The sequence below is a fragment of the Haemorhous mexicanus genome, chromosome 8 (genome assembly GCF_027477595.1).
Source record: "Haemorhous mexicanus isolate bHaeMex1 chromosome 8, bHaeMex1.pri, whole genome shotgun sequence".
Classification (NCBI taxonomy): Eukaryota; Metazoa; Chordata; class Aves; order Passeriformes; family Fringillidae; genus Haemorhous; species Haemorhous mexicanus.
The window spans coordinates 31,086,337-31,111,824 of NC_082348.1; the positions used below are offsets into that span (position 1 = coordinate 31,086,337).

Consider the following 25,488-nt stretch of genomic DNA (forward strand, 5'->3'; position numbering starts at 1 on the left):
CTGCACCTATTTGCCTTGTGCTTGAACTTCTGATGGAGATTGACTCGACATTTCCACAAACTGTCATCTCTGTTAATCTGTGTTCCTGCTCAGCAGCTGCAGGGATGAAGCACCTCCCCACTGAGCCCCCAAACTGCCCCTCCTGACCCCAGAGGTGCCTCAGAAGCATTAGCCTCTGAAGGAAAGCTTGCAGAGCCCCTGATTTGCAAGTGTGCAGCAATCTCATTCCAGTGTGGACAGATCAACGAGCAAATACCATTGGAAATGTTGTAAACAGTTTGTCCACATTTCTCTGAAAAATTAAAGCCATCTGCAACACAGTGGTTTTAGACCCTTGATGGATACTGCTCAGTAGCATTTAGCTATACATTGGCAGAGGCTCTAAATGTCTTCTCAGAGCAGTTAACCATCATGGGAGTGTTTTCTGTGGGCTGTGGGGTCATGCAAACTCAGGATTTTCCTGAGTTATCACCTAACACTAACTTTCTCATCCTATATCAGCTTTCTCACTGCTTCCCTGTATCTTTTCCCACCATAACAGTTTGCTTATGAGCACACACAAGATTCAGGATGACCCCTGATCCAGAATAAAATATTGCTCAGAATGTTGTGTGGGATTTTTTTTCCTTTTGGCATTCAAACTTCTAGCCAGGGAGGTCTGTGAGAGACTGAATCAGTGGTCCCGAGGAAACAAATTGCTGTTTTCCTAAGTTTCAAGTAAATTCATTATGGCTTTATGACTCATGTGGCTTTAATGGCCTTACTGGTTTATTTATTAGAATGCCAAGAGGCAATTTATCTTGTTTACTTAGCTCTCTAGTTACATGTTTCAGACTTAAATAAGATTCCATTATTTTAAAATACCTACTTTTAAAGGGGCTATTAAATAGTGGAATCTTCTATGAGATTATATTACTCCAAATTTCATCCCTCAAGCCTTTGCCATGTTACCACAACACACAGCTGTGATGACACACATCACAGCCTTGTTCAGTCTTTTTACATCAAATGTTACACAATCTACAGGTTCTGTCAAAATACACACAGTGAGTGATAAAAATCCTTAACACCCTCAGGGACAGCGTTTAGTGCAGACTCCTAAAACCTTAGAGATGTGAAAACAGACAAGCAACTTGTAAAGTCAATATTAACACTTTTCATCAGGAGACAATCTGACTCAAAATCTGGAAACAGCCTCATGATTTAAATGTTTTTGTTAATTTTTTTCTTTTTTTTGCTTCTCAGCAGCAGTACAGCAGATCATCAGCTAAGCTACATGAACACAGCCTGACTCATGAGAGCAGCACAGCTGAGCCCAGGCACACAGCAATCCCACGGAGCATTTCATGCTCCTCTACAACTTCTCACTCACTTACCTTGAAAACTCTTACTTTTATTGTCAAGTGTAGTTGCTTATTTTACATCCCAGGTTTACCAACCACAAATGATACGCGATCATTTTACAGGGTTGAAGTGTTTAAGAAGTTTATTCTGGCTTTTTCATAGTATATAAGGTGGCAAAAACAGGGGAACCCCATTTCTCATTGTTTGCACAGTAGGTGACTTTAATCTGCCATTATGGGGGTCTCTTCCACCACAAAAACAACAGCAAAGTATGTACTGGAGTGATAATGTTCTAACATACTCTAAACATTAATGAAGAGGAGAAAAAAATCTCAGATTTCTAATCTACCCAGGCCCTTCGAAGAAGATTTGTTCCTTTTGCTCCTCCAATGAACTCTTATTATATTGAGCCTTATCCCATTGCAATGCACAGAAGGATTTTCTGTCTTTTCAGTGTCAAGGATTGCTTTATTTGAAAACAATGAAGTTCATTTAAAAACCCGAAATACAACACACCAAAATACTTAAAATGCACAATAATTTTCCAAAGACAACCAGTTTAGATCCCTAGAGAACTCATTCAGTTATTTTCAGTGAAACATGTTTAAAATATTCCAATTCTGATATGGTACAGAATTTCAAAAAGCATCTTGTTTTTACTGAATAAAATGCTTACAGAATACAATCATATAAGAAATAAAACTTGCCACAATTTGAATGTCACTCATGGTAAAACCAGAGGTAGCTTTTAGAAGTACTCAAGTTGAACAGAACTTCTGAGTTCCTTTTTGGTCAGAGAAGCTTGTGTGTAGCATGAAGCTGCAAAGGAAACTGAACCAATAAAAATTTGAAAGGGTCTACCTAAGACTCCTCATTTGAGAAAGTTCTTACAAGGAGATTAATGTATATAAAGGTTTTATTAACAGGCATTTAGAAAGTACGGATGACTGTCATGCCTTCCAATCAGCATTAGAGTAAAGGCAATTGGCTAAAGAACTTTTGTGATGGCTCAGTACAGCTTCCTTCTGGAAGCCTTTGTCAGATATGCAATTTAGCCAGGTTTTTACTATGGTACTAATGACTAGAAATTAGGATAAATGCATGAAAACTGGAGCTTGCAGCAAGGAGCATCGTGGACAAGGCTCACTGTGGTTACCTACTCTGTGTGAGGCAATATTCCTTGCTTCTGGCACGCTCCAACAGCTCCAAGAGCAGTTCTTGGGGGCTGCAGACATGGCAAATCTGCTTCTTGGCAGCCCTTGTGCAACCCTGAGATAGCACAAAAAGTGATGGGGCAGAACGAGAGAAGTTCTTGCATCAGTGAAGTTTCACAAAGAAATGCAGTGTGACTGAACTGCTTAATGTTGCACAAAATGATATTTTATTCCCTTTTGATTTTCTTCTATACTTCCTTCCTAATCTGTTTCTGCTCCTTCTTAATCTTTATTGGAAGGCATAAGCTCTGCTGAAATAAACAGTGAAAAATGTGAGGGAAAAAAAAAAACAAGAAAAAAAGAGTGTAAAGGCTGAAATCTGCTGACTTTGGTTACTGTCATTCATATGAGACTTAAAATAAGTTCAGTCCATTCCAGAGTCCACTTTAGGAGACTTAACCTCAGGGTTTATTATCCCCAACTATACAGAAATTAGATTCCTGGGAAATTTCTTAAACACAAAAGTTAAATTACATACTCATATGTTTGGAAAGCTTTACCCCATCATATACATGAACTACATATGCACTCCATGAATCCCACTGTGTCTTGTACTTCCAGAAAGTGCTTTGGTCTGATGAATAAATAAATGTGCAGTTTCTTTAACCTATGCACCACCACTGGATGTATGCTGAAGCATTCCAGGAAGGCAGCATGTATTACAAATATCAGGCTTTCCCTCAGACACTGCCTTACCTTTCTGAAATAACTGAACAAACCCAGAGAGTTGAAATCCTGGTCTCTATTTCATTTATGACCATTGCTCACCAGTTTTTCACCAGCTCACTGTGCAACCCATGCCTCAGTCTCTCATTAAGAATTCATCTAAAAAGAAAGGGGGGAAAGCAGACTAATGAAGTACCAAGGCTCACTTGCTGCCTTTTAGCTGAAGCTCACCAAACACCTATTAGCAGGCATTTTCAGTTGCATTTGAAAACATATGGCCAGTTATTCTGAGGGTTTTTTACTTGTGACTTCTGCATCCTCTAATTTTAAAAAGCAACAACAAAACTCCTAAGTGTGAAATAAGGAAACTGAGAGCTTGCCTGCAATTCTCATCACACCTCCTCTCTTTAGAGGGTGTCCAAAGGGTGACAGTAGTGACAGATGAGATACAGTGCAGATAGGGGCTCTGTGTGTTTAAGCAGAGGTTTCTCAGGCAGTGACTGTCTCCTTTGCAGAAGAGACTCTTTCTGTGAAGCAGAGCTGCTCAGTGAGAATGAGACCATGCTTAGTTCCACAAACTGAAAATTAATCATCATAATGAAGTCTCAGAGCCAGCCCCATTCCTTGGCACATTCAATCACCTCTGGGATTACATGACCATGCTTCTGCAAGTGTGAGAATTTCTCCTTCTTTTCTTCCTCTCCATCTGTGAAGCCAGAATGGAATAGAATTCCTTTCACCACATGAAAGATTTGGTCTTTACCAATTTGAGCAATTTGATTAATTTTATGTTTAGCACAAATCCCATCTGTCACTGGAAGGGCAAGAGCCACTTACAGACCCGCTGAAAGTAGAGTTAGGCCAAGAACATCCTGCACTGATGCTCAGTGATTTATCAAAGGTTAAGAAAGGAAAACACCAACTCACCATACTTCAGCTGTTTGACTTCAGAATTCTGACCTAAGCAGCCCATTTACTCAGGTATACCATGATAGGCAGGCAGGAAGAAAAAAATAGTTCATTTCATAGGAAAACAAGGAATGTAAAGAATCCTGCTTCTTACCATACCAAGTTAATATAGCTTGGTATGACAGGCCAGGAGAGTAGCTGGACATTCAAGTGGAACCAAAATCTACTATTACATGTCCAGAAGTGATACAGCCACAGTTAGCATGGTCAGCAGAGTGATCACAGTTTATAGAAGAAAAAAATAGAAATGGAAGGAAAATGCATCCAAAAGAAAGAAAAAAGTGTTGGCAAAACGGGCAGCATGAAGCTGAATAAAATACATGAAGTATTTTATTTTTGTTGCAATTTAAAAGTAAAAAAAAAAGTCTTGTTCCTGACTCATAACACCATATTTCTAACCTAGTAGATGTGTTTCTCTCTCTCTGTAACAACTTCCACAACCAGCACTACGGTGAGCAGCAGCAGCAGCATCCCCTTCCCTCTGCCCAGAGCAAGAGCAGGGGCCTGGGCTCCTTGGGCTGCTCCCAGACAGGAATTTCAGAGCAGCAGGGCAGGTGTGGCACGGGGTGCTGCCCTGCCGGGGAGAGAGCACTGACAGCAGGAGGGAGGGACAGCTCTGCTCACAGCTCACAGGAGATGATGGCATGTGCTTCTTAACTGCCAGCACCCACTCCCATGGCTGTTCAAGCCCCATTCCCACAAATCCAAGTGCTTAGATGGGTTTTGAGCAATAGCTTGAAGGGAAACAATTACCAGATGGTTTCAGATCACTTCTCTCAGAAGCACTGACACCATCTGCAGCAGCCTGTGCCATTCACACACCTGGGTTACAGAGATTGTTTTCTAAGGCTCAGGAAAACTTCAGTTATTATCCTTCCCTCCTTAAACAGCCAGTCAGCAGCCAAGTATATTGAGCAGAGAAGTATGGGGGAAGATTAGGGCAAAGAAAAAAAGTCAATTAAATCCAGGAAGCACTGCAGAGTTACTCCCTAATTGTCAGTATTATACAGCTGCATTTGGAACAAGATTTTTCTCTGCTGATTGCAGATTAGCCCAAACTGTAAAATAAAAGGGATTGGAGTCCTTTTACCCTGTCTGAGATCAGATCCTTTCCAATGGTGACTTTTAACCCATTCCAGCACTAAACCCTCTTTTGTGGCAGATCCAGCCCAATATTTAAGCACCAGCCCACCCTACCTTCCAGTTGGGCATTTTATTCAATGAACACTGAGTTCCAGGAGGCAATTTATTTAAAAACATTTATTTTAGGCAAAATTAAACAGACAATTGAGATTACATAGAAATACAGTTTCCAATTGGATCACATAAAAATTAAAAATGCACTGTTGTGTTGATTTAAGTATTTTTGTATGTATTGACCAGGTAGATAAGATTCAACCATGCCATTTGCAGTCAACTATCATAAAAATCAGTAACGAAAAAGGTTTCTTAAAATGTGCAAATATTATCTTAGTGTTACCATTGATAATAAATGATCACTAAATAGATGCTTATTATGTAAAGCTTTTTAAAGTACAATAAAAATACAAATTCTATTTGTTAAAAAAGGCCATTGCTATGGCTACTAAACATTCTCATTATACAAATTCGAAAATACTATATGACAAACAAAATTATAAAGACTTTTCTTTATGAAACATATACTATCTATTTGTTAGTGATTTCATATATTTTTTAATATATATATTTCTCTATAATACTCTATATGAATGATGAGCTCAGAATGAAAGAGAGGAAGACAAATGTAATGTAGGATGTAAAGCCCCAGTTCAGCAAGGTACCTGAGGATGTGTCAAACCCAGCAAAGGAATAATCCCATTCTTTTAGAGGAATCCAAAGGTACATGCACAAGTACTTTGTTGAACAAGGCATAAAAATACTCATCATGAAACTGAAAAATGTGGTTTTGGTGTAAACTGTGACTCTTAAGGACAAAACTATAAGTGTCAGCAAAAATCCTCATTGAAAAAAAAAGTGAAAATTTTGGGGCAGGGAGGTTTCCACATTTTTATGTTTTGAAGGGAAAATACCAGAGGTTGGAAAGTTTTTGAATTGAATTCATGATAATAATTTTCTGAGATAGGTTTAAGATGGTGTTTTATTGCTCATGAGAAAGATTAATGAAGAGTATGCATAGACATGTCAGCATTCATCTCACCAGCAGCTGAGGATTTTGGTGTTCAGGTATTTCTGTAACATGAACAGTGGGTACAAAGGACTTAGAGCTGTTTCTCTGCAGAAAGCCTCAAAAGTAAAGACATGGAACACTAAAGAGAGTAAAAGAATTCTACTCAACAGAGCCTGGCTGTAAACACTCAGGTGTTGAAAGTAGTTACAGAACTGAGCCCAGTGCCTGCTTATACACAAAATTATTTCAGCTCCTAAGTAAATGCAGGACCAAAATCTTCCTTTTAAGTTATGGCTAGCATGTAATGGATTCCAGGGTACATACCTTACACTTCAGCTATAAAATATCAAAACAAAGGGCAGCTGCCTTGCCATTCTGCAATTCTTCTAGGCTCATTAAGCACTAATTAGCAGACTAGCACCTTGTTAGTTTCTCAAACATGAATGAAGGACCTAAAATCTGGATTGTATAAACCAATGACAATAGATATACCCATCACACTGCATCCAGATTTACTTCTGAAGCACATAGTAATGGTTAGTATTTTATGCTTTTTTCACTGCAAATTAAAATTTTTGTAGCAGATATTAATAATTTTACTGCTTGAATATTAAATAATACCTTAAAAGCATAATTTCAAAATGCTGCCAGGTAAAGTATTATGTAGAATTCATGCCTGCACATTTGCAGAGAGAGACAGAGAGAGAGATATGAGTGACCTTTCTGAAGAACTTCTCCAAGCAAAGAGTCGTAAAGCATAGTAAACTGAGGAGAAAATGTGACAGAAAGAAACACAACAGCATAATTTCATCCATAATTCATAACAAATACAACTTTTTACATTTGTACAGGGAAAGACTAGAAATAAGTTGAATTTTTACAGAAGCAAGCCTCACAAGAGTTTACATGTTGAAAAAAGCAATTTTTTTGGCACATGGATAGTATCTGCGAGCAAGTGTTCAGAAATAAAAAAAAAAACCCACTGTGGAGGAAATTCACATTGACTTTCTTGGCATCAGCACCTGCTGTCTAGTGGGTCAAGACAAAATACTGTGCCTTCAAGAGTTAATCCCATTTTGAACCCCTCCTGCAATGAAACAAGACATCATTAGTAAAGAGCCAAGGGAGTTTTGGAGGATTACATTCTCCTTGTAAAGACATTTAAATCCAAGCATTTCTTTAGGCAGACAAACTGCAATGATACTTCAAGATTTCACAAATTCACAAATATTTACATTATTCAGTCAGCCACTTTTTAGTAAGTCTTCGTAGTTAACTCCTAGAAGATGCACACCATACAACAGCACAGCTACAGTACGTACATAAAGTGAAGAAAATACTATAGAATAACAATATTGAATATTCTTGTACATAGGTCAACAGAAATCCAAACAAGTTTGACTTGCACAATGTTGTTCCTGAGAAAAATTCAAGAAGATTTATATTAAAAAATGGAGGTATGACATGGACATTGTTACTGATACAAGGTGTCTCCTATGTTCTGTGGTGCTGTAAGAGCAGCCCAACAAAAAGTGCTGACTCCCCCAGCTCAGAGGGTGCTCTGAATTGCTCCCAGTGCAGTTAAATTGACAGGGCTTTACTGCCCACTGCCATCTGAGCTTCATGGAATAGGCAGATAAAATCATTCTTTCTCAAGGGCAAATGAAAAAACGGTGCATTTTAAAGGCATGTAACTCAGTAAACTAAAACACAGTGGTATTTGAAAATGCAGTGAGTTGCTTTAAAAGTTCAGACCAAGATTCCTAAGTTCGCTCACATTCATTTTATTGATAAAAACACAAAGATTAGAAGTTGGATGCTACCACCGCCTCTATGGAAAAGGAATTCATTCTACAAATACTTCTTCTTGTGTATGCTTTCATAGATGTTTGGCTTGCTAAAGGTACTTTGTTCACACCCGTCCTGAAGTAAAAACTGCACTTTTAATGCAGGAAAACCACTCTTATCTTCATTTCTCTTTTTGCATTAAAAGAAGCTGAATAATTGTGGCTTGACCCTCAAAAGTCACCTTGGAGTCAAGAAAATTTCAGTCTGTAGGGTGAAAGTACTTTGAAGGTTTAAGCAATTGGAAATGGGGCTCTGACTAGAAATGCCATGAGAACATCAACTCCATTGGCAGCTGTCTCAGTGCTCTGTTCAGTGAGAGTGCTGATTGTGTGCTGTGAAATCAATAACACCTCCTTTCATCAAGAAAATATCTTGTAAACAAGATAAATCTTTTTGTAAAACCATCTGTGTGGGGATTAGGCACAAACCCAAGTCTTTCCCTCAGATGCAGAGCAGTACCTCAAGACCATACCTTTTGGGTTTAGAAGATAAATCCCATGTCAAACCAGCTTAATTTCAAACAAATTCAAATCACAGGCTAACACTTGAAAAGTATATGAATATCTAATAACCCTGCCAGCTACTGCTATCAGGAGAATAATGTGGAAAAACAGAACCAACCTCCTGGCAATAGTTACTGAACGGTCTGAGAATTTCCAAGTAAAAGCTGCATTTTCCTAAAGGCAGATCCATACCACGAGATGCTGAGCAAGTAGCAGCACTGTGGTGTTAACATTCCTCAAGTGTGCTACCCAGTTCGCTCTGCCTGGGTGACACAGTGCTGCCAAGGCTCACTGGTGTATTTAGGATTTTTTCTTTTTTTTTTTTTTTTTTTTGCATTTTCCAAAGGATTAAAAGGAAGAACATTCAATGCAGAAGACATTTCAAGCGAACAGCAGGTGAAATTCCAAGTGAAACACATCCTGTTACAAACAGACAGTGTTCATTTCCCCAAAGGTAAATTAATTGATGTAACTGCAGTCAAAGGAGAACTGCTTACCCAGAAGGAGAATTCAGAGAATTAGCCCTAGGGTCTAATCTGTTACGTTTTAAAGCCTGCAGTTACAGTGTGCCTAGGATGCTCAGCTTCTGAAGTATCTGAAGGCCGCTTCCAGTTTTGAGTTTGTAAAGGGATAGAGCAACAAAGGATCATTGTTGGTGCTCCAACCTGAGGTTGCTTGATGAGCTCCAACAGCAGAACACCACCAACAACTGTTTTGACAAGGATAGAGACCTTCATCCTGAGCCAGCCAGAGCCTTCACTGAGCATCCATCCCATTCCTGTCCTGCCCACTCTTATTTTTATGTTATTTTTACTGTTAAGCACAGTTTGCTTGTGTCTTCAGTGGCTTCACTTTCAATGCCCTTTTTCCAGCAGGCAAAGAGCAAATCAGATGATGCATTTTGGAAGTACACTCATCTCACTGCTCTTATGCTGAGCATGTCAAGTTTTTTCCACACAAGCTGATATTCTGTCACTTAGCACTTTGCTTGTGTTTGCTATGATTTGACTTAGAGCTATTTCCACTTTCTTGAAGAGCTGTGGTCTCCTTGGCCTTTCCTTCTGCAGCTTCACTCCATCTACTTCCCCCCAGGTGCTGTTTAGTCCTTCTCAAGCTATGATATTTTGCATTTAAAACAATTACATTTCCACATATTTCCAACGTGATCAATGTTAATCTATTCAGAGATTGCTGCTCTTTATAGATGATGATTATTAAAAAAGCTTTTTAACTTTATTACCAAATTGAACTGTCTGGGCTGAAAGAAATCAGTGCTGTGGTTGCCAGGTGCTGTTCCTGAGAGCAATGGCTCATGCACCTTCCTGTCTGTAGCAGGGACATGGCACTTCCATGGTCACTCCTGAGCCACACCAAACCCATGGCCATCAGTGTCAGATTCTGCACTTCCAGGCAGACTCCAACTTCCATGACAACTACAAGGCCAAAAAGCTCAACAGCACAGAGAGGACATCAAAGCAATCCAGCTGGCTAGATGGGCATTCCTTTCATTAAAGGAATGCAAAATCTAGATTTTTTTTTTTCTCTTGGGTATTTAAGTGGAAGACATAAAGTGAATTTTCAGGGAATACTGAAAAGGGCCACCCCGTGGCACTGCCCAGGAGAGGGAACGAGAAGGGCTATGAAGTGTTCATCTATACAGTGCCTTTTGTTTCTGTGTTTGTGTCCACCTCAAGGGGCTTTTTTACTTTAGAGGCATTTTAACACAAGGACTGAGCAGGTTAGCTACCTACTAAGTAATGGTATTGCACTAAGGGATGTGATTGATGCCCTAAAGAGAGGATCAAAGCTTGTTTCCACTCAAATCAGCTCAGACACAATCCCTCTTCCAAAACCAGCCTTTTCTTGGAGTCAAGGATAAAAAAGATGTGAGCTACTCTGGTTAGAACCAGTAAGCAGTATAAGACAAAGAACTTGCACTTTACCAGAAAATAAATTTGCCAGAGTCAACCTTATGGCTCAGAAATTCACTCACTTATCACTTCACAGTGACTTCTCTCAATGAGCCTAAGTCAGCACAAAACCAATGAAGCAATGACAAATTTACTTATCTCTGAAAAGAGCATTTAGAGGGCTGAGCATAACATATTTGAGATGGAAAGATGTCAAGTCTGCTGACTGCTTCAGGGCATGCAGGGAGAATGGCCTGCAGCTCCTGGAAGCTCTCTGATATTAACTACCTTGAGATTTTAATAAATTAGAGCAGCTGCTGCTGGTGTGATTCATGATCCAGGGAAACTTCTCCTCACTGCATGATTTCTGGGAAAGTAGACATTCATTTTATTAATGTCTGGACACAGTCAAAGTAAAGATGAAAATATGTTTTAGCATAAGGGTGCAGGGAAACAGGAGGTTGGACAGGCATCAGAGAGAGGCCTGAGCTATAAAAGACACATCTCGGCAAAGGTTTGAGTTTTAAGCTCTCCAAAAAGATCAACAGAGACTGGACTGAGAAATGGAACAAAAAGCTTAACTGTGAAATTTGGATCCTCACTGAAGTTCAAAAATAAGAGTGTTCCCCTAGAGGCCAGGGAACTTTATCTGATCTCACTAAGTTCAGAACGCAGGATGCAAAGGAAAAGCACCCACTACCCCAGAGTTTATTCTCCAGTGCCTCTTCTGTGCTGGGCTCTCCTCTCCCACTTTGTTCCCAAAAGCACAAAGCCAGATCAGGACAGCTTTTCTGCACACGGGGTGTGTGCTGAGGCACCTCACGTGTTCCTCACAAGAAACTCCAACAGAATCCATCATTATTGAAACCCAGGCTGTGCTTCCATAATGCAAAGATGACAGATTCATCCACTTTGCATTACAGGAAACAAGAGAGGCCCACACTTCTCTTCCACGTCTCATTGCTGGATTTCCAGAGCATGCTATGTTCTGTGCCCTCACCTTCCTCAAAGGCTGTGTCTGACAGCTGTTGAGACTAGCACAGCTGCTTCTGCTCCTTGAAAAGTTTTAAATCACTCTGTCCAAACAAAGACTTGCTCTCAAACATGATTGTGCGAACTCAATCTCTGTAACTAAAGGTTTTACCTAAACTATTTCACTAGTGAATCTGATAATGACAACCAGAGATTTCACAAGAACACAGGGAACACAAACAGCAGTGAAAGCAAAGGCTTAGTATTAGCACCTGCAAGACAGAGTAAAGAAAACAACCATCAGCTGTCCTAACTTAAAGATTGTAGGCCCCTAAAAATGAAAACAGCCCTGACTCAGAGTTCTATGCCCAAAACATAAATGTTGACATTTTTATAAATAAACAAATATACATAAAAATAGAAACACAAGACAAACACATGCACATTTCAACTGTAAATGCTTTAAATACCATTATTAAAATATGATATACCAACCATCGCTGACGCTGTGCACCCAGGAAAGCACAAGGAGATAAAAGAGACATTAGGAAAAACATGTTTTGATCTGTATTTTGCACCAATCACACAGTAAAATAACTGTCCACAGTCTTTGCTTTGGCTCAAACTAGAATATGGGGGTTTTTCATACCCTTGCAGCTGTACACTTGTTCTCAGCTGGATCAAAAATGGCAGGTTTTGTGCCTACATAAAGGCCCACTAATTAATTTTTAGTGAATGGCTCATATGCTAGGGGGGAGTGCCTTTCTTCACAACAGGACACAGTAACACCCTAATGCTTGGGGGTTTTGTTATAGATTGGTTGTCTCCTTTTTTTAGATCAAGAGAGTACAAACAATGATGGGAGATTTTCATTTCATGACTTCAAATATCTTTGATAAATTCATTTAGAATTCCATTCCCTGATGTTTTATGAGGTGATAGCACTCTGTAGTGTTATAGTCAAACAATTCCAAATATTGTCAAAACATTACCTGTACAGGAACTCCTAATATGTGATATTTAAATATTGACATACCCTTACTAGTGGTAACCACAGTTGATACAATTTATTTTTCCTTTAAACAATGGAAATATTGGTAATATCTCAATGGGAGGTGCTGTAAGATTTGGGCTTTGTGTTCCAAGGGCTTGGTAACAACATTATTGCATTCACAAAACACCAGCATGTTGTTGGAATTGCAAAGGAAACAGTTTGGGCTTTTAGCTGCTCTTGGAAATTATCTGGAGGACCAAGAAGCTAAACTTCTTACTTCACTGTGAGTAGAGTTTGTCAGTGGAACCACCCTGAACTGACAAAGAAAAGGAAATGCACTCAGGAAAATGAAGTGGTATTTCAATCTTATGTAAGCCATTTTAAATTGCCTCTGCTGCTCTCTAGGCAGGAGACAGGAACAGAAGGAGCCTGAAAGCAAATGCTCTTGGACTTTGTGGGCTCCTAAGAGACAAGAGGACTGAAAACCCTGAGAACACTTTCTGCTGAGGAGCCAGGATCCTAGAAATTCAAGTTACCATTATTTGCAGCCTCTTCTTTTGCTGGCAGGCTGCTTAAAAAATACTAGAGATAAGCTGGAAAGGAACTAGAAGTTTTGAAAGTCTGACCGCAAAGCGTAATTTGTTCCAAAACTTGAGGACTTTCTCCTAGAATTGTTTCACAATTGGGTCAATAACTGAATTGACAATGTTGAGTGTTTCAGAATCAACAAACATTTTCGATAAAACCACAACAGTTCAGAATTCTTGAATCAATTCTCAGGAGTTTAATTGATCCAGGGTGCCATGGAGCTGTTTTTAAAGGCAGCAAAAAATTGCCATGGCCTCAGAAGCACCTAAGTCTGCCCAATGCTGGGAGAAACCAAAGTGATGGCATTGAGGAGGGTACACTGAGATGGTGGAGATTGCTGTAGCTGAAGATCAAGGGATCTGGAGGGCTCAGCTCTCTCAGTCCCTTCCCATGTAACAGCTCCCAAACCATTTTGGTTACACTGCTGAGAAACCCTTCATTAGTATAGCTGATTGTATTGGTACCAGGTGGGGCTCTTGAGGCAAACCCAAACTCCAGCTCCAGCTCAAAGATCAGGAGATAAACTTACAGAGGGAATGGTCAGAACCAGGGGTTTGTCTGTGCATTGGTGTGTGCTTTGTGGAACACATTTTCAGAATATGGCAAGCACATATTTCAAGAATAGGCACCCAGCCATCAAAACCCACGTCAGACAGCAGTTACCTGCATCTCATCTAGTTTGGACTGAATGTCTGGAGGGAAATCTCCTGCTCCACAGCTAAAAGGGTCAAAAGGTTCTGCTCCAAAAAGGTCTCTCTCTGCAATGACAGAAAAGTGAGTCACTGGGAGAACAGGTATGGGCAACAACAACAGCACTCTGAAAAAGCCACCTTAAATCTCCTGAGCTGAGTAACAGCACCACCAAATATGCCACTCATTAACCACAACTTTTAATATCCCAGTGTGCAAGCCAGCTCTTGGGCAGTTTTCCAAACCTTAATACTCAAATATTTTCCCAAGAACACCACTGGACTTCTGTTTAAGCGTCTCTTTATCCTCCTTTAATGCTTGTGCCTTCTAGAGATCCGGGAGAAGCTGCTGCTCTTGGAAGAGGGCGCCATGTTCTGATGTGTGCTCTGAGTCTGTGTGTAGGAGTTTCAAAAACAAAGAGGAAGCAACTGGACATGAGTTGCCAAATTTCATTTCTACATAATGTCAACAACAAATTCCTAACCAATTAATCTTCGTGTCCCCTGTCTGCCACTCCTCAGGTTAAGGATGTTTTTGTGAGACAAACAAATATTCTTCCTCAGGCAAGGCAAGGCCTTTGTTTGACACAGTTCCTCAATGAACAACTAGCAGTAATTAAAACTAAGAATCATCAGAGTTTGAAAATCTTGGAGAAGATCACATTAAGAAAGAAAAAGCAATTTAAAAAAAAACCCCAAAACCACAACAGGACAAAGAACTGTCATGCTAGAATTCCAAAAAATTTGGGTGCATAAATAGAATGATTGCAAATTTTCACTTTCTCAATACCAAAAGCTTCTCACTTTTTCTTAACTGCAGTTTGCATTCTAGTGGTCAAAGGGAGGGTGATGTTTCTTTTTTTTTGGCTGGATAAGAAGAAACACCTCCAATACAATTGGGTTCTTTTCTCATATTAGACCAGTATAGTTCTTTACATTTGCCTGCTCAAATATTTTTTGGTTTTTCAGGTTTTGGATGTTTTTTCCTTCTTCTTAGTAATAGATTTTTCTTTCCTACAGTCAAAAGTTCCATCTCTAGACACTTTTCCCATCTCACACTGGATTAAACCACAGCAGTTTAAAAAAAATTTGCTAATCAAACCCCACTGATTGCAGAATTCACAGAACCAAGCCTTGTCACTGGTGGAGAGAAAACCAGAACCATGAGGAGATATCCTCTCTCCTAACTTCCATGGCTGCTTAGCAAGAAACCTGACAAGCACTCTACCTGTCTCAACACAATTTCAGAGTGTGACAGTAAGGGGGGCAATAGTAACCCTGAAGTGACTGGACAGCTAAGCACAAAATTCACCCTTAACACCTGAGCTCTGGGTGACAATTGGCTGTTGGAGCCACTCCCCCATGCAGTGTTCCCAGTCCTGTTATCAGTGCTGCAGCCCCTGCCTGCAGCTGCACACCTGGTTTGGTTTCAGCATCCTTAGAGGCAGAATTTTACACCTGTGTTCTCTGGGCTTTTCAACAGTTGTGCATGTCAGTCTGTCAGGGCTTTGCCCTTATCAGTTAGGTGTTATCAGGCTGCACAGCAGGCATTTTAAATTACTGGCAAATACCATCATTTGCTCCCACAATAAAGTACAGAAATCTCCATAATAAAGTACAGAAATTTGAGCAGAACTTGATTGATTACATATTTAAAAAACTGTGGCTAAGCAGCTACAAACAGTCACTCGGGACCAGGAGATGGCCCAGATAAGAGAGCCTTATTCCAAGAGCCCACTAGAGCCAAGAAAAAATCCAGTCTTTCCTGGCAAAGGCAGACCACCTGCATGCAAGAGAGACTTGAACTCAGATAATCTAATGTAAAAATTAGGTTCTCCCTCATCCTTTGCCCCTTTCACAGCCAAAATGGGTCTGTTCCAGTATAACCAGTGTCCTGAAATGCTCTGATGCTCCTAGCAAATAACCTTCAGATGTGTAGCAGCTTTGGCCTGCAATCTAACCTCTACTGGGCAAAAAAGTGATTCAACTTTATAACCCTCAACAGTCTATGGTTCATTATGTAGGTGCATTCTCCTGCTTTGTACCTTTAAAAGGAGCTGACAGTTTCTCTGTGGTCAGACAATGGAAAGCAGACAGTTCCAACACCAAGGCTTAGCAAACATTCTATTGAATGTATTTATGAAAAAACAGTGAAGGACAAAACTCCTGCATGTAATTTGTACTGAATTATGACTTATGACTATTTTTAAAAGCAAGTACTTTCTACACTACTATGGCTATTATCTCATTCATGCTTCATTATCGGGCTTTTATTAATGAAAGCCCATTTGAGCTCATTAGCAGGAGAACAGCAGAAGTTTTAACTCTTTTAATGTCTCTCCTTCCTTTAATGTGAAAGATTTCTGAATTTGTACTGTATACAGTATAAAGCAGAATTTAAAACAAACAGAGTGTGACTTATTCCAAGTGACAGAGCCTAGTAAACCCTGCACAGAATCAAATTCAAAACAAAGAGGCATTTCCTAGCTGGGTTTCTGTGCAAAGCTATTACTTAGGGAATTATCTGTATCATACCTTGCCATCCATTCCAGCTGAAGAAGTTCACAGAACAAATACTTTTCTGCATTTAAAGTTGGAGTGTTATAAGAGAGGCTGCACTGCTTAGAGTCAGGGAGGCACAAAGTTCCATGGAATACTTTCAGCAGAACTGTCATTATTTGCCTTGAGAGCAAAAGCTGAAGAACATGTGTAAAATGGAGAAATGTGAAGATTTCATCCCTGCAGGGCTGGGATATTCCTTGGGATATCCATAGGCTTATCCACCACTGTTCACTCCACTCATTGCAGGGGGTGGGGGGGGAAGGGGGGCTCCTTTTTAGCACAGATGGGATAAATTGGTAACTTTTTATTTCAGGCCAGAGTATTTGCATGAAAATTACCTATAACAAGAATATCTTGCCTTTCACACTCCCCAAAATTACTGTAGCATAGACAGGCATTTCTTTCTCCAATAAACAGCAACCAGGAAGCCTTTGAAAATTATCCTTTCAAACAGTACAAACAATTTCCTTTCCCTTTCTCATTGCTTTCTGGATGGAAATAAATTCACAGGCTGAAAAATTGACCCACAAATTCAAGAGCCATGAAATGTTGATCTGCAGCTCAAACCACAAGATAACAGGAACAAGTACTAAATTCTGGGACCTGACATTCAGGAGAACAAACAAATACTGGAGAACAGCAACCTGCACTCTATGGTAAATTCAAAATTGGCAATTACTAAGGAAAAGTACAAATATTTGGTTTTTCTGCTGCACTTGACATCCCAATCTCTACCTCAGCTCTCATCCAGGCACACAGCTATGCTGATATATGCTTTGCCCAGACGGAGCAGCTGTGATGACAAAAATGAATCACACTTAGAGACAAGCACCCAAAGAAATATTTGGAATAAACTGAGACAGGAAAATCCAGAAAGCCATTCATTTAGCTGTAGGCTACTCCATATTTTTTTCTTTGGAAATTATTACAGCCATTTTTCTGACAAAATACTCTTTAATATCTGCAGAAGAAGAGCACCTCGGAGCAGATTTCTGCATCTGCCACTTGTGACCTTGGATTGTTCATGATGAATTCATGTGAAATAAATATTGAACAACTCAATAGAGAATAATCCTCTACAGTTCTTTTCTGAGATATGAAAATAATTCTACGCCAACAAGAAACATAAGTTAATTGCTCCTTCAATGAAATAAAATCAATGAACTAATTCTGGCCATTCAGATAACTAATAAGAACACTTAACAACACCTTACTCCCTGAGGAAGAAGCAGCATGCAATCTCTAGCATTGCATTTTTGGTTGCATTTTGGTGGCAATTATTACCTAAAGAGTCAGCGTGCATTTGACCAATCTGCAACCTCCTGCACAAAAATGATGCCACTTTACCCTTTAAATAGGCAAACCCCATTTGTTTGCTATGGCTGATACAGCCAGTAGTGAGCATACATTTACTGAGTATCCCCGTTGGAAGACTGCTGAATATGAACTCAAAATCTCGAGATTTAATAGATTTTTTAAAGCCTAAATGCTTTGGAAATAGCTGTCCTTCAAAAAAAAAAAAAAAAAAAGTCACTGTTGCTCTGCTCTAGTGTTAAAAGGTGGGGTATCATGAACTACATGCTGTGACCTCAGCAAAGCCAGAGGTGCCATTTATCACCCCACCATTCTTTTTCCTGTGAAATTACCAAAGGAAGAACTGGTAAGCAAACTTCTAAATCTGGGCATTTCTCTGTATGGGAAGCTGAACTGTTATCCTGGTGCCAGAAATCACCTAGGGAACTATTCCTTGGAGGAATGCAAAGTGCTTGGTATTGCTGCAGGTTTCCTACAAGTGCCCAGGCCTTTCTGGGGCACTGTTATTTTTGGCTGGTTTCTCAAACCGACCAGTGGATGAGTAAGATGAACTTTGGCTTTTAAAAGCACATTTTGCTTGAGCAGCACAAATGCCCTCCCTGGGTAACAGGCCCCACTTAGGCAAAAGGAATAAAATGAGGTGATACTAACAAATAGAGGGAAAACCCTCATCTTTCTCCTTCTTTACTACTGAATGTGAGAAAGCTGAAAGTTACAAAATTATAAAATCCAACAAAATCACCCTGTACTTGCACCAAATCAACTCTGCTTGAGTGCAGTGATAAAGAAAGTAGAGATAGGAAGAGGAAAAAATGATCTCAGAAAATGGAGACCCAAACTTTGGCTTCTCTTGGTTGCCAGCCCTCTGACTTGTACTGGAGAAAGAAATGCCAGCCTGCTAGTGCTGGCAGCAGTGACGCCACAAAGCAATGCATTATTTATTGCACATTGTCACAGTAAGGGGACATTGCACAGCCTGAACAAGCTGATGGGAGCTGAACTTTCTCATCTGGAACAGTAAAGCCCTTGTTTGATGACAAAATATTCCTCTCATGTTTCAATGACACTCTGAAACATGCCAAAAAGCATTAATAGCTGATGAAGACAGTAATTTTCAGCACAGAGTGCCATGACACAGACTGAAAGAGCAGGGATCAAAAGTAGAAAGACCATGATGGGCTTTGTAATCTCTCCCTGAAGTGGGATCTCTGAACTCCATCATCTCAGCTGAAGGCAAACCAGTGAAGTGCAGAAGGAGAAACTACTTAAACAATAGATATCACTGTTAATAAGCAACTTTTTTTTTCCCTTGTATTACAAAACCCACTGCCTAAACAATTACAAATCCCATATAGCTGGAATTTTCAAGATCCCTCAAGACTGACTGCTGACCCCCACAAGATTTCTATGGAACTGAGGTAAGACAAAACGTAAAAAAATAAAATCTTGACCTATAATTCAATTCAAGTTGGCATTCTTGAAGCTGTATATGCACATCAGATTTATTTTATAGCATTGCCTGTAGCTTCAGAAAAGCAATCTTTCAATTATTATTGCAAAGCCATAAAATTCTCTCAATAGAGCTGTTCTATTATTTTATTAGAATATTCAATATTATTTTAAATTATATGAAAATAGTTAATACTGATTATACTTAATAGACATAAAATTCTGTTAGTTCATCTTTTGAGAATGCCACAGAAATACATTAATTATTTCAAAATATTCTCTTTAAAAAAACCAGGGCTCTTTATTGAATGAAGAGTCTGAACATTTACTTTCTCTTTAGAAGGTGACAGACATTCTGAGCCATGGAACCAAACAATGCATCACATATGGGCTCAGGGATGGAAGAAATTCACTGACTGAGGTTATAAAAGGCATTTTTGGTTTTGTGCACAGCTCCCATTCACAGCTGAAAATTCTACATCCTAGAGGCATGCCTCAAAACAGCACAATCTCCCCTCAAATGCATTCCATATGGTGTCAGGCAGTAACATTAATGTCCCTTATCCACTCTAAAATAGGCATCAGGAACAGAAGACACAAACACAGACCCATATTTCATGCACAACCTCTAACATCACTTGTGCATGCCCATGCCCCACTCTCCTCTCCCTCAAGAGATTTACAAAGCTTTCAGAAAGACTTTCTGGACTCCAAAAAGATTTCCAGTGAAGTCAAGAACCTTACCCTAGATGCTTTCAAGCCTTTGCAAAATAAAATTGCTGTTGTTAATAACCGTTTGAAGACCTTTTAGGAGTGGTTGGAGATCTGGAGAGGTTTATCAACCACAGCTAAACAAAGCTGTGCACAATATGAAAAGCAGTGTTGAAAGCAGCATTCCAAGTCTCCTTAAGGGGTTTCTTCAGCTCTCCCTCGAGCATCACCATCACCAAACTTACTCCACCTGCTGCCTTCCCCAGAAATGCAGGCTCTACGTGCTAGAACCATGGCTTGACAAGGAAAGAACTAACAGGAAGTAAAAGTATTTCTTGAAGTACAGAAAAGAGACTGTAAAAGAAAAGCCGAGTTAAAATCCCCAACCCAACTCCTTCCAAGTGTATATGTAACAGTTTCACAGAAAGTTTGTTTATAATGCAACTTGGCAGCAACATCAAGGGCTTTGGGAGGATGGTATAAAGATGAAACAGCATTAGTGAACGTGATTTACAAAGACTGCATTTGGCTTTTCATGCAAAACGTACGTCAAACTTCAAAGATGCTTTATTAAAAAAATAATGTAAGCAAAAAGTAGGTCAGTTGTTACAAAACTTACTGATCTCTGTAGATCTACTGGGCACTGGAGGAGGCTGTGTGCCATTGCGAGTAGATGTTGATGACTGAGGGGATATGGGAGAAAAGGGAACCATATCAAAGATGTCAGTGGAGGGTGATTTAGGTGTCACACTGCCTGCCTACAATAAGGACAATAAATATTAGGGCAATGTTTCACATTAAAAAAATCACAATACTGAATTCTTCAGCATGCAGACAGAGTCACATTTTGAAAAGAAAAGTTAAAAAAAACCATAGCATGCAAACCCCAGCTCCCAACACCAAGCAAATGGCATTTGCAGTACAGACTCTGACACATGCTAACACTCCCCAGTACAAAAGCAGCACTGTAATTTTTCCATTTTCAGTTGAAAATGTATCCCAGTTACACCTGCCAAAGCTGTGACAAGCAGCTCTCTTGCAAAGATATGAGCACAGACACCTTCATGAGACCCAGTCAGGTAATACGGCAACAACAACGTGCTCTGCTCTGGAGAGCACAGGACCAAGCTCAAAGATACAATCCCAGTATTTTTGGTTTACTAATTCTTCTTTACATGGTTTCTTATTTGGCAGCTTAGAGAAACTGGTATGATCAAAACTCTAAATGTGTTTTTCGATAAGTAATAATCTAAACATGATACACTGAATATTAATATCTGCAATAAACCTGTAGTCCTCAAAGGTAAAACTGAAGAGATTTCATTCAAAAGGCACAAGAATTTGGAAGGGTTTAAAAAAATACTGGGCAAGAAAGAAACCCCAAACCCACCAATTACTATAGCTCTACAGCCATATTTGGTTTTGAATGGCTCATTCCTCCTGCCACCAGTCCACTACTTCAGGGCACAAGTGAGGCACAGTCTAGTTAAAATGTATTGAACATTGAAGCCAGAGGATGAAATAGATTAAAACTGAGACTGACAAACTGAAGGCAAAACTAGCTTGCATGTTCATGTTATTGCTGAGACAATACAGAAACCCCCACACCCTGTGTATGAGAAAGGCCAGCCAGGCACAGCAAAAGCCTGCAGCTTTGAAACAAGATTCAGTTTGCACAAAATATCCACGCAGAAATTTTGAAGCACAACTTAAATTAGTCCCATGGATCCTTTTATTCAGAATACACAAATATGATAACCTGGCAAGCAGGCAGTCCTTAGCACTGTTGTCCATGAGAGTCCCATGGATAAACCCTTATTTTGGAATGCTGCTTTCCTCAGTGCCTGTGCTGCACTAGACTTGGCTTAGGGATCTGTGATGTGAGCTATGCCACCAGACCTGCTGGGATAGCTCACATCACAGATCCCTAAGCCAGGTCTACAGGTGGCCCTGAAACACACTTTTTCTCTGTGGAGGTTCTCTGCACTGGCTGAAAAGGAATATTGATCCACAGCCTTCCTCTGAATGCACTGTTAAAAAAGGAAAAAACCACAGGGCTCTTAAGTCCTACATTTCCTATTTCTTGGAGGTTCTCTGATTCTTAGGGGTTTTGAATTAATATTTTAAATTTAGATTAATATATTAAAATTGGATTAAGAGAGATCTGTAACTGTTCAATATCTAAAACAACCTGGGGTATTTCTTCACAGATATACAGAAGCATAGCAAGAAAAAAAAATCTACATTTAACACGCTGCTTTTAATTTCTGCCTTAAAAAAAAAAAAAAATTCTCAGTCATTGCTATTCCCAATCATGACCATAGGTGAATCAACTTCATAAAAAAACAGTTTTCAAGATTTTAACACATCCAGAACTTTTACTGTCCTCAACTTGAATTACTATTGGAATTTCAAAGATCATGTGTTGTGAAAAGGTTTCAGTGCAGAATTTAGACACCACAGGCTCCTGTTGGTGCCCATGGACCTTGCACCAACCCTGCAGAGAACCAGGATAACCCAAGCCTGGCAGAGGGCTGGATGCCATCTGCTCCCACTCCAAGCAGGGCAAGGGATGTGCTGGACCCAAAATGAACACAATAAGGAAGCACACTCCTTCCTTCATCCAAAATTGCTCTGATTATAAACAGGCTTTTGTTGGCATCAGGAAGATGGGATCAGGTTTAGGGCATAAATAAATGCTTACATCAACCTCCATTTCCATCAACATCCATGGGCAACCCTAGAATGACTTGGAGATCATATGTGCTAATGGAGAATCTTATTATTTGCTAAATATTTATGGCTATCTAGAAGAGAGATAAACAGCACTTACATTTAGTTATAAATGTGCCTTTTAGGCAAAAAAAAGAAAACCCAAACTTTAGACTTATTTCCCATTTACATTCAATGTTGTTGAAGTCACTTACTGGCCATTTTGATTCTACTGATATGGTTTAATTAAAACTGTAAGTGAATTAAGAAATGTGTATTTTGAATACATATGAGCGCAAGAAGCATTTTTATTTAGTGAACACATGCAGAAAGCCAGGATGGTCGCTAACTAAAGCAAATATTACTTGCTAATGGAAGAAAAGTTGAGAGTATAAGCACATGAATATGAAAAAGGAGGCAATACCCCCATTTCGTATTTGAGAATAATTTTCAACCTTCATTTTGCACAGTTTTTATAAAGTATTCTAAAAGTTATTTAATGGTTCATTGTTTTTCTATTAATTCCTGGGGGGAAGAAGCCCTTGAAGTTGGCTTCTAAACCTTAGAATTGTTTTGAATTGCTATTCTTTGTATAAAAAAAAAAATTAACAAAAGATTGACAGATAACAGAAATCATTCATTAATGGATTAATTAAAACATGTAGGAAAAATAAGAATTTATGTTTTGGTGATGGGAAAGAAAAAGCTCTGTAGAAATAAGAATAATTCTTCACAAATTCCATATTTTAAGAGTACCCCTAGAGAACCTGAGCTTCATCTGCCCTATCCTTTAGCCACTGTACAAAATGCATATTTTTAATACAAGTTAATACACAACAGAGAATGAAAGAAAGCCAAAAATAAAAAAACTAAAACTGAAAAAGCTTTTGCACAGCAAGATTACACGAGGTCTTGGGCAGCTGTATTCACTGGCAGGCTTTGGAAGACCACTTTTTGAAGGTGGTGGTATTAACAATCCAGGTGGTAGTCTAGAGTCAGGAGAACTCCTAGGAGTAAGCGTAATGGAAGAGATATCTAAACAAGGAGGTGAATCCTCATTGTTACACCAGAAAAAAGTAGAGGGTCTTTGAAACATATGTTCATCATTATCACACTTTATGTGCAGCAGCTGAAAAGGAATCACAGAAAGAGAAAACATTCTGAGGAACAGAACATGGTAAAGTCAGGGAAAGAAGAAAAAAAAGAAACACATTTCATATTTCAAAAAAGCTTGTCAGCAACTTGCTGTTCAGTGCTATAGCTACAAGATACAGAACTTGAAAATACTTCAACAAAATATAAGGATACATTACGAGGTAACCCAGTACCAGTTGGAACAAAGACAGCTTGATCCTTATCATCAGCAAATAAAATGAAGTCAGACATGTTTCCAATAGAGTGTGTGTGTGAGATGCTAAGAAATATCTAAATCCAGCAAGGTATCAGCAGTCTCTCACATCTGCACTTGTAAATTAGCAGTAGGCACAAGTCTGGGGGAAGAATTACTGTGCTGGTTAATGCACAGGTCAGACTTTAACTGACTGAGGAAAAATCTACCATTTATATCCCACCAATGCTGAAAGAACAGCTCATTATTGAACTAAAATCTTCAGAGGACAGATTAATCTTTGGATCTTAACTGAAGGGATTGCACACTTGTGCAGAAAGTTCTTCTTAGCCACAGCCAAGAGTACCACATGGAGAAGGCAGGAATGGCACCTGGGCTGCAGGTGTCCTGCCTAAACCTTAAGCCCAGTCCTGCTTAAACCCCTGTGACTGGCCCAGGCTGAGGCAGTGGCAGATGAGTGCAGTAAGAATCCTGAACCTTGCTTTTGCTCCCCTCGTAGTGTTACACAATAGATGTATCATGATTATTTCATTAGAAGTTTGCATCACTCGGTAGAGCAGGATTCAATTATTTTAAACCAATTCTTTTTCAGTGTTATGTAGAAAACAAAACATTTAATACCATTTTAAAATGAGTATCAGCTTCTTTCTTTACAGATTAACCTGGCTAAGGGTACAGGTGACTAAATGTAGTAACAAATGCCATACTTGAGAATATCAAAACAACCCACAAAATTCCCTATTCAAAACTTACAATTCAGCATTAAAGAATAAAAAAATTATTTTCATCCCAACTTCCAAGATTTCCATACTGGAATTGTGAAATGGAGGGTTTGGAATGGTAATCAATAAAAAGAAATAAAAAAACCTAAAGGAGGGAATTCTGACTATGATTTCAAGAGTATCACTAGACTACAGGTAGAACAGTTGCTGTGCTGCTGTGCATTACTGCCATTGAATCCTTGCTGCTAGACATAACTATGGGAAAAAACCCCAGCCCTCAGAATAATAAATGCTCAAAAAGACTAAACACAGTGTAATTAAGAAAGCCAAATACCCTCCTGAAATGCAAATACAGCAAAGGATAAGTAGTTTTCATAAGAAGGCATGGATGTCACATGAAAAAGTCACACAGAAAGCAGCAAAATGCACATAGGACACCAAGCAGCAAAGCCATGAGGATGATGAACATACATCAAATCCAGGCAATGGAAAAATTCAATAAAAAACCAGAATATACAGCCCTGGTGTCATCTGAGCCCTGAACTGGAGCAGTCACAGGCCTCACAGTGACACTTAGGACACCACGCACCCTGTGGGGTGGTGAGCTTCCTACCACAGTTTTGGGAATGCACCTGCTCAGGAAATGGATTTTCCCTGGGAATTCTTCATTTGCAGAGCAGCACAGAACCCATCAGGTGCTGGGAGTGCTGCTCTGTGTCTCATGCCAGGGCCCAGAAGGACCTGCAAGGCTGATGGGCTTTCTGCTGACAGCCCCCTGGAGCCAAGCAGCCCACAGACACCACAGGGGCAGCAGGGAAGTGTAT

At 39.5% G+C, this 25,488-nt stretch overlaps 1 protein-coding gene across 4 annotated transcripts in view; it reads right to left on the bottom strand.

Moving 5' to 3' along the window:
* Positions 1-5,438: 5,438 nt before the first annotated feature.
* The window catches only part of GULP1 (GULP PTB domain containing engulfment adaptor 1), a 145,668-nt gene continuing 125,618 nt past the window's right edge, over positions 5,439-25,488 (bottom strand). For 3 of the 4 annotated variants that reach the window (XM_059853461.1, XM_059853462.1, XM_059853463.1), the window contains 4 exons: positions 23,499-23,723; positions 20,502-20,640; positions 13,821-13,915; positions 5,439-7,429 (listed from right to left, as the gene is read on the bottom strand). In XM_059853461.1, coding sequence (XP_059709444.1) covers positions 7,358-7,429; positions 13,821-13,915; positions 20,502-20,640; positions 23,499-23,723 — 531 coding nt within the window. In that variant the 3' untranslated portion in view covers positions 5,439-7,357. The remainder of the gene's footprint in view (positions 7,430-13,820; positions 13,916-20,501; positions 20,641-23,498; positions 23,724-25,488) is intronic. The other variant, XM_059853464.1, reaches the window with a different exon arrangement.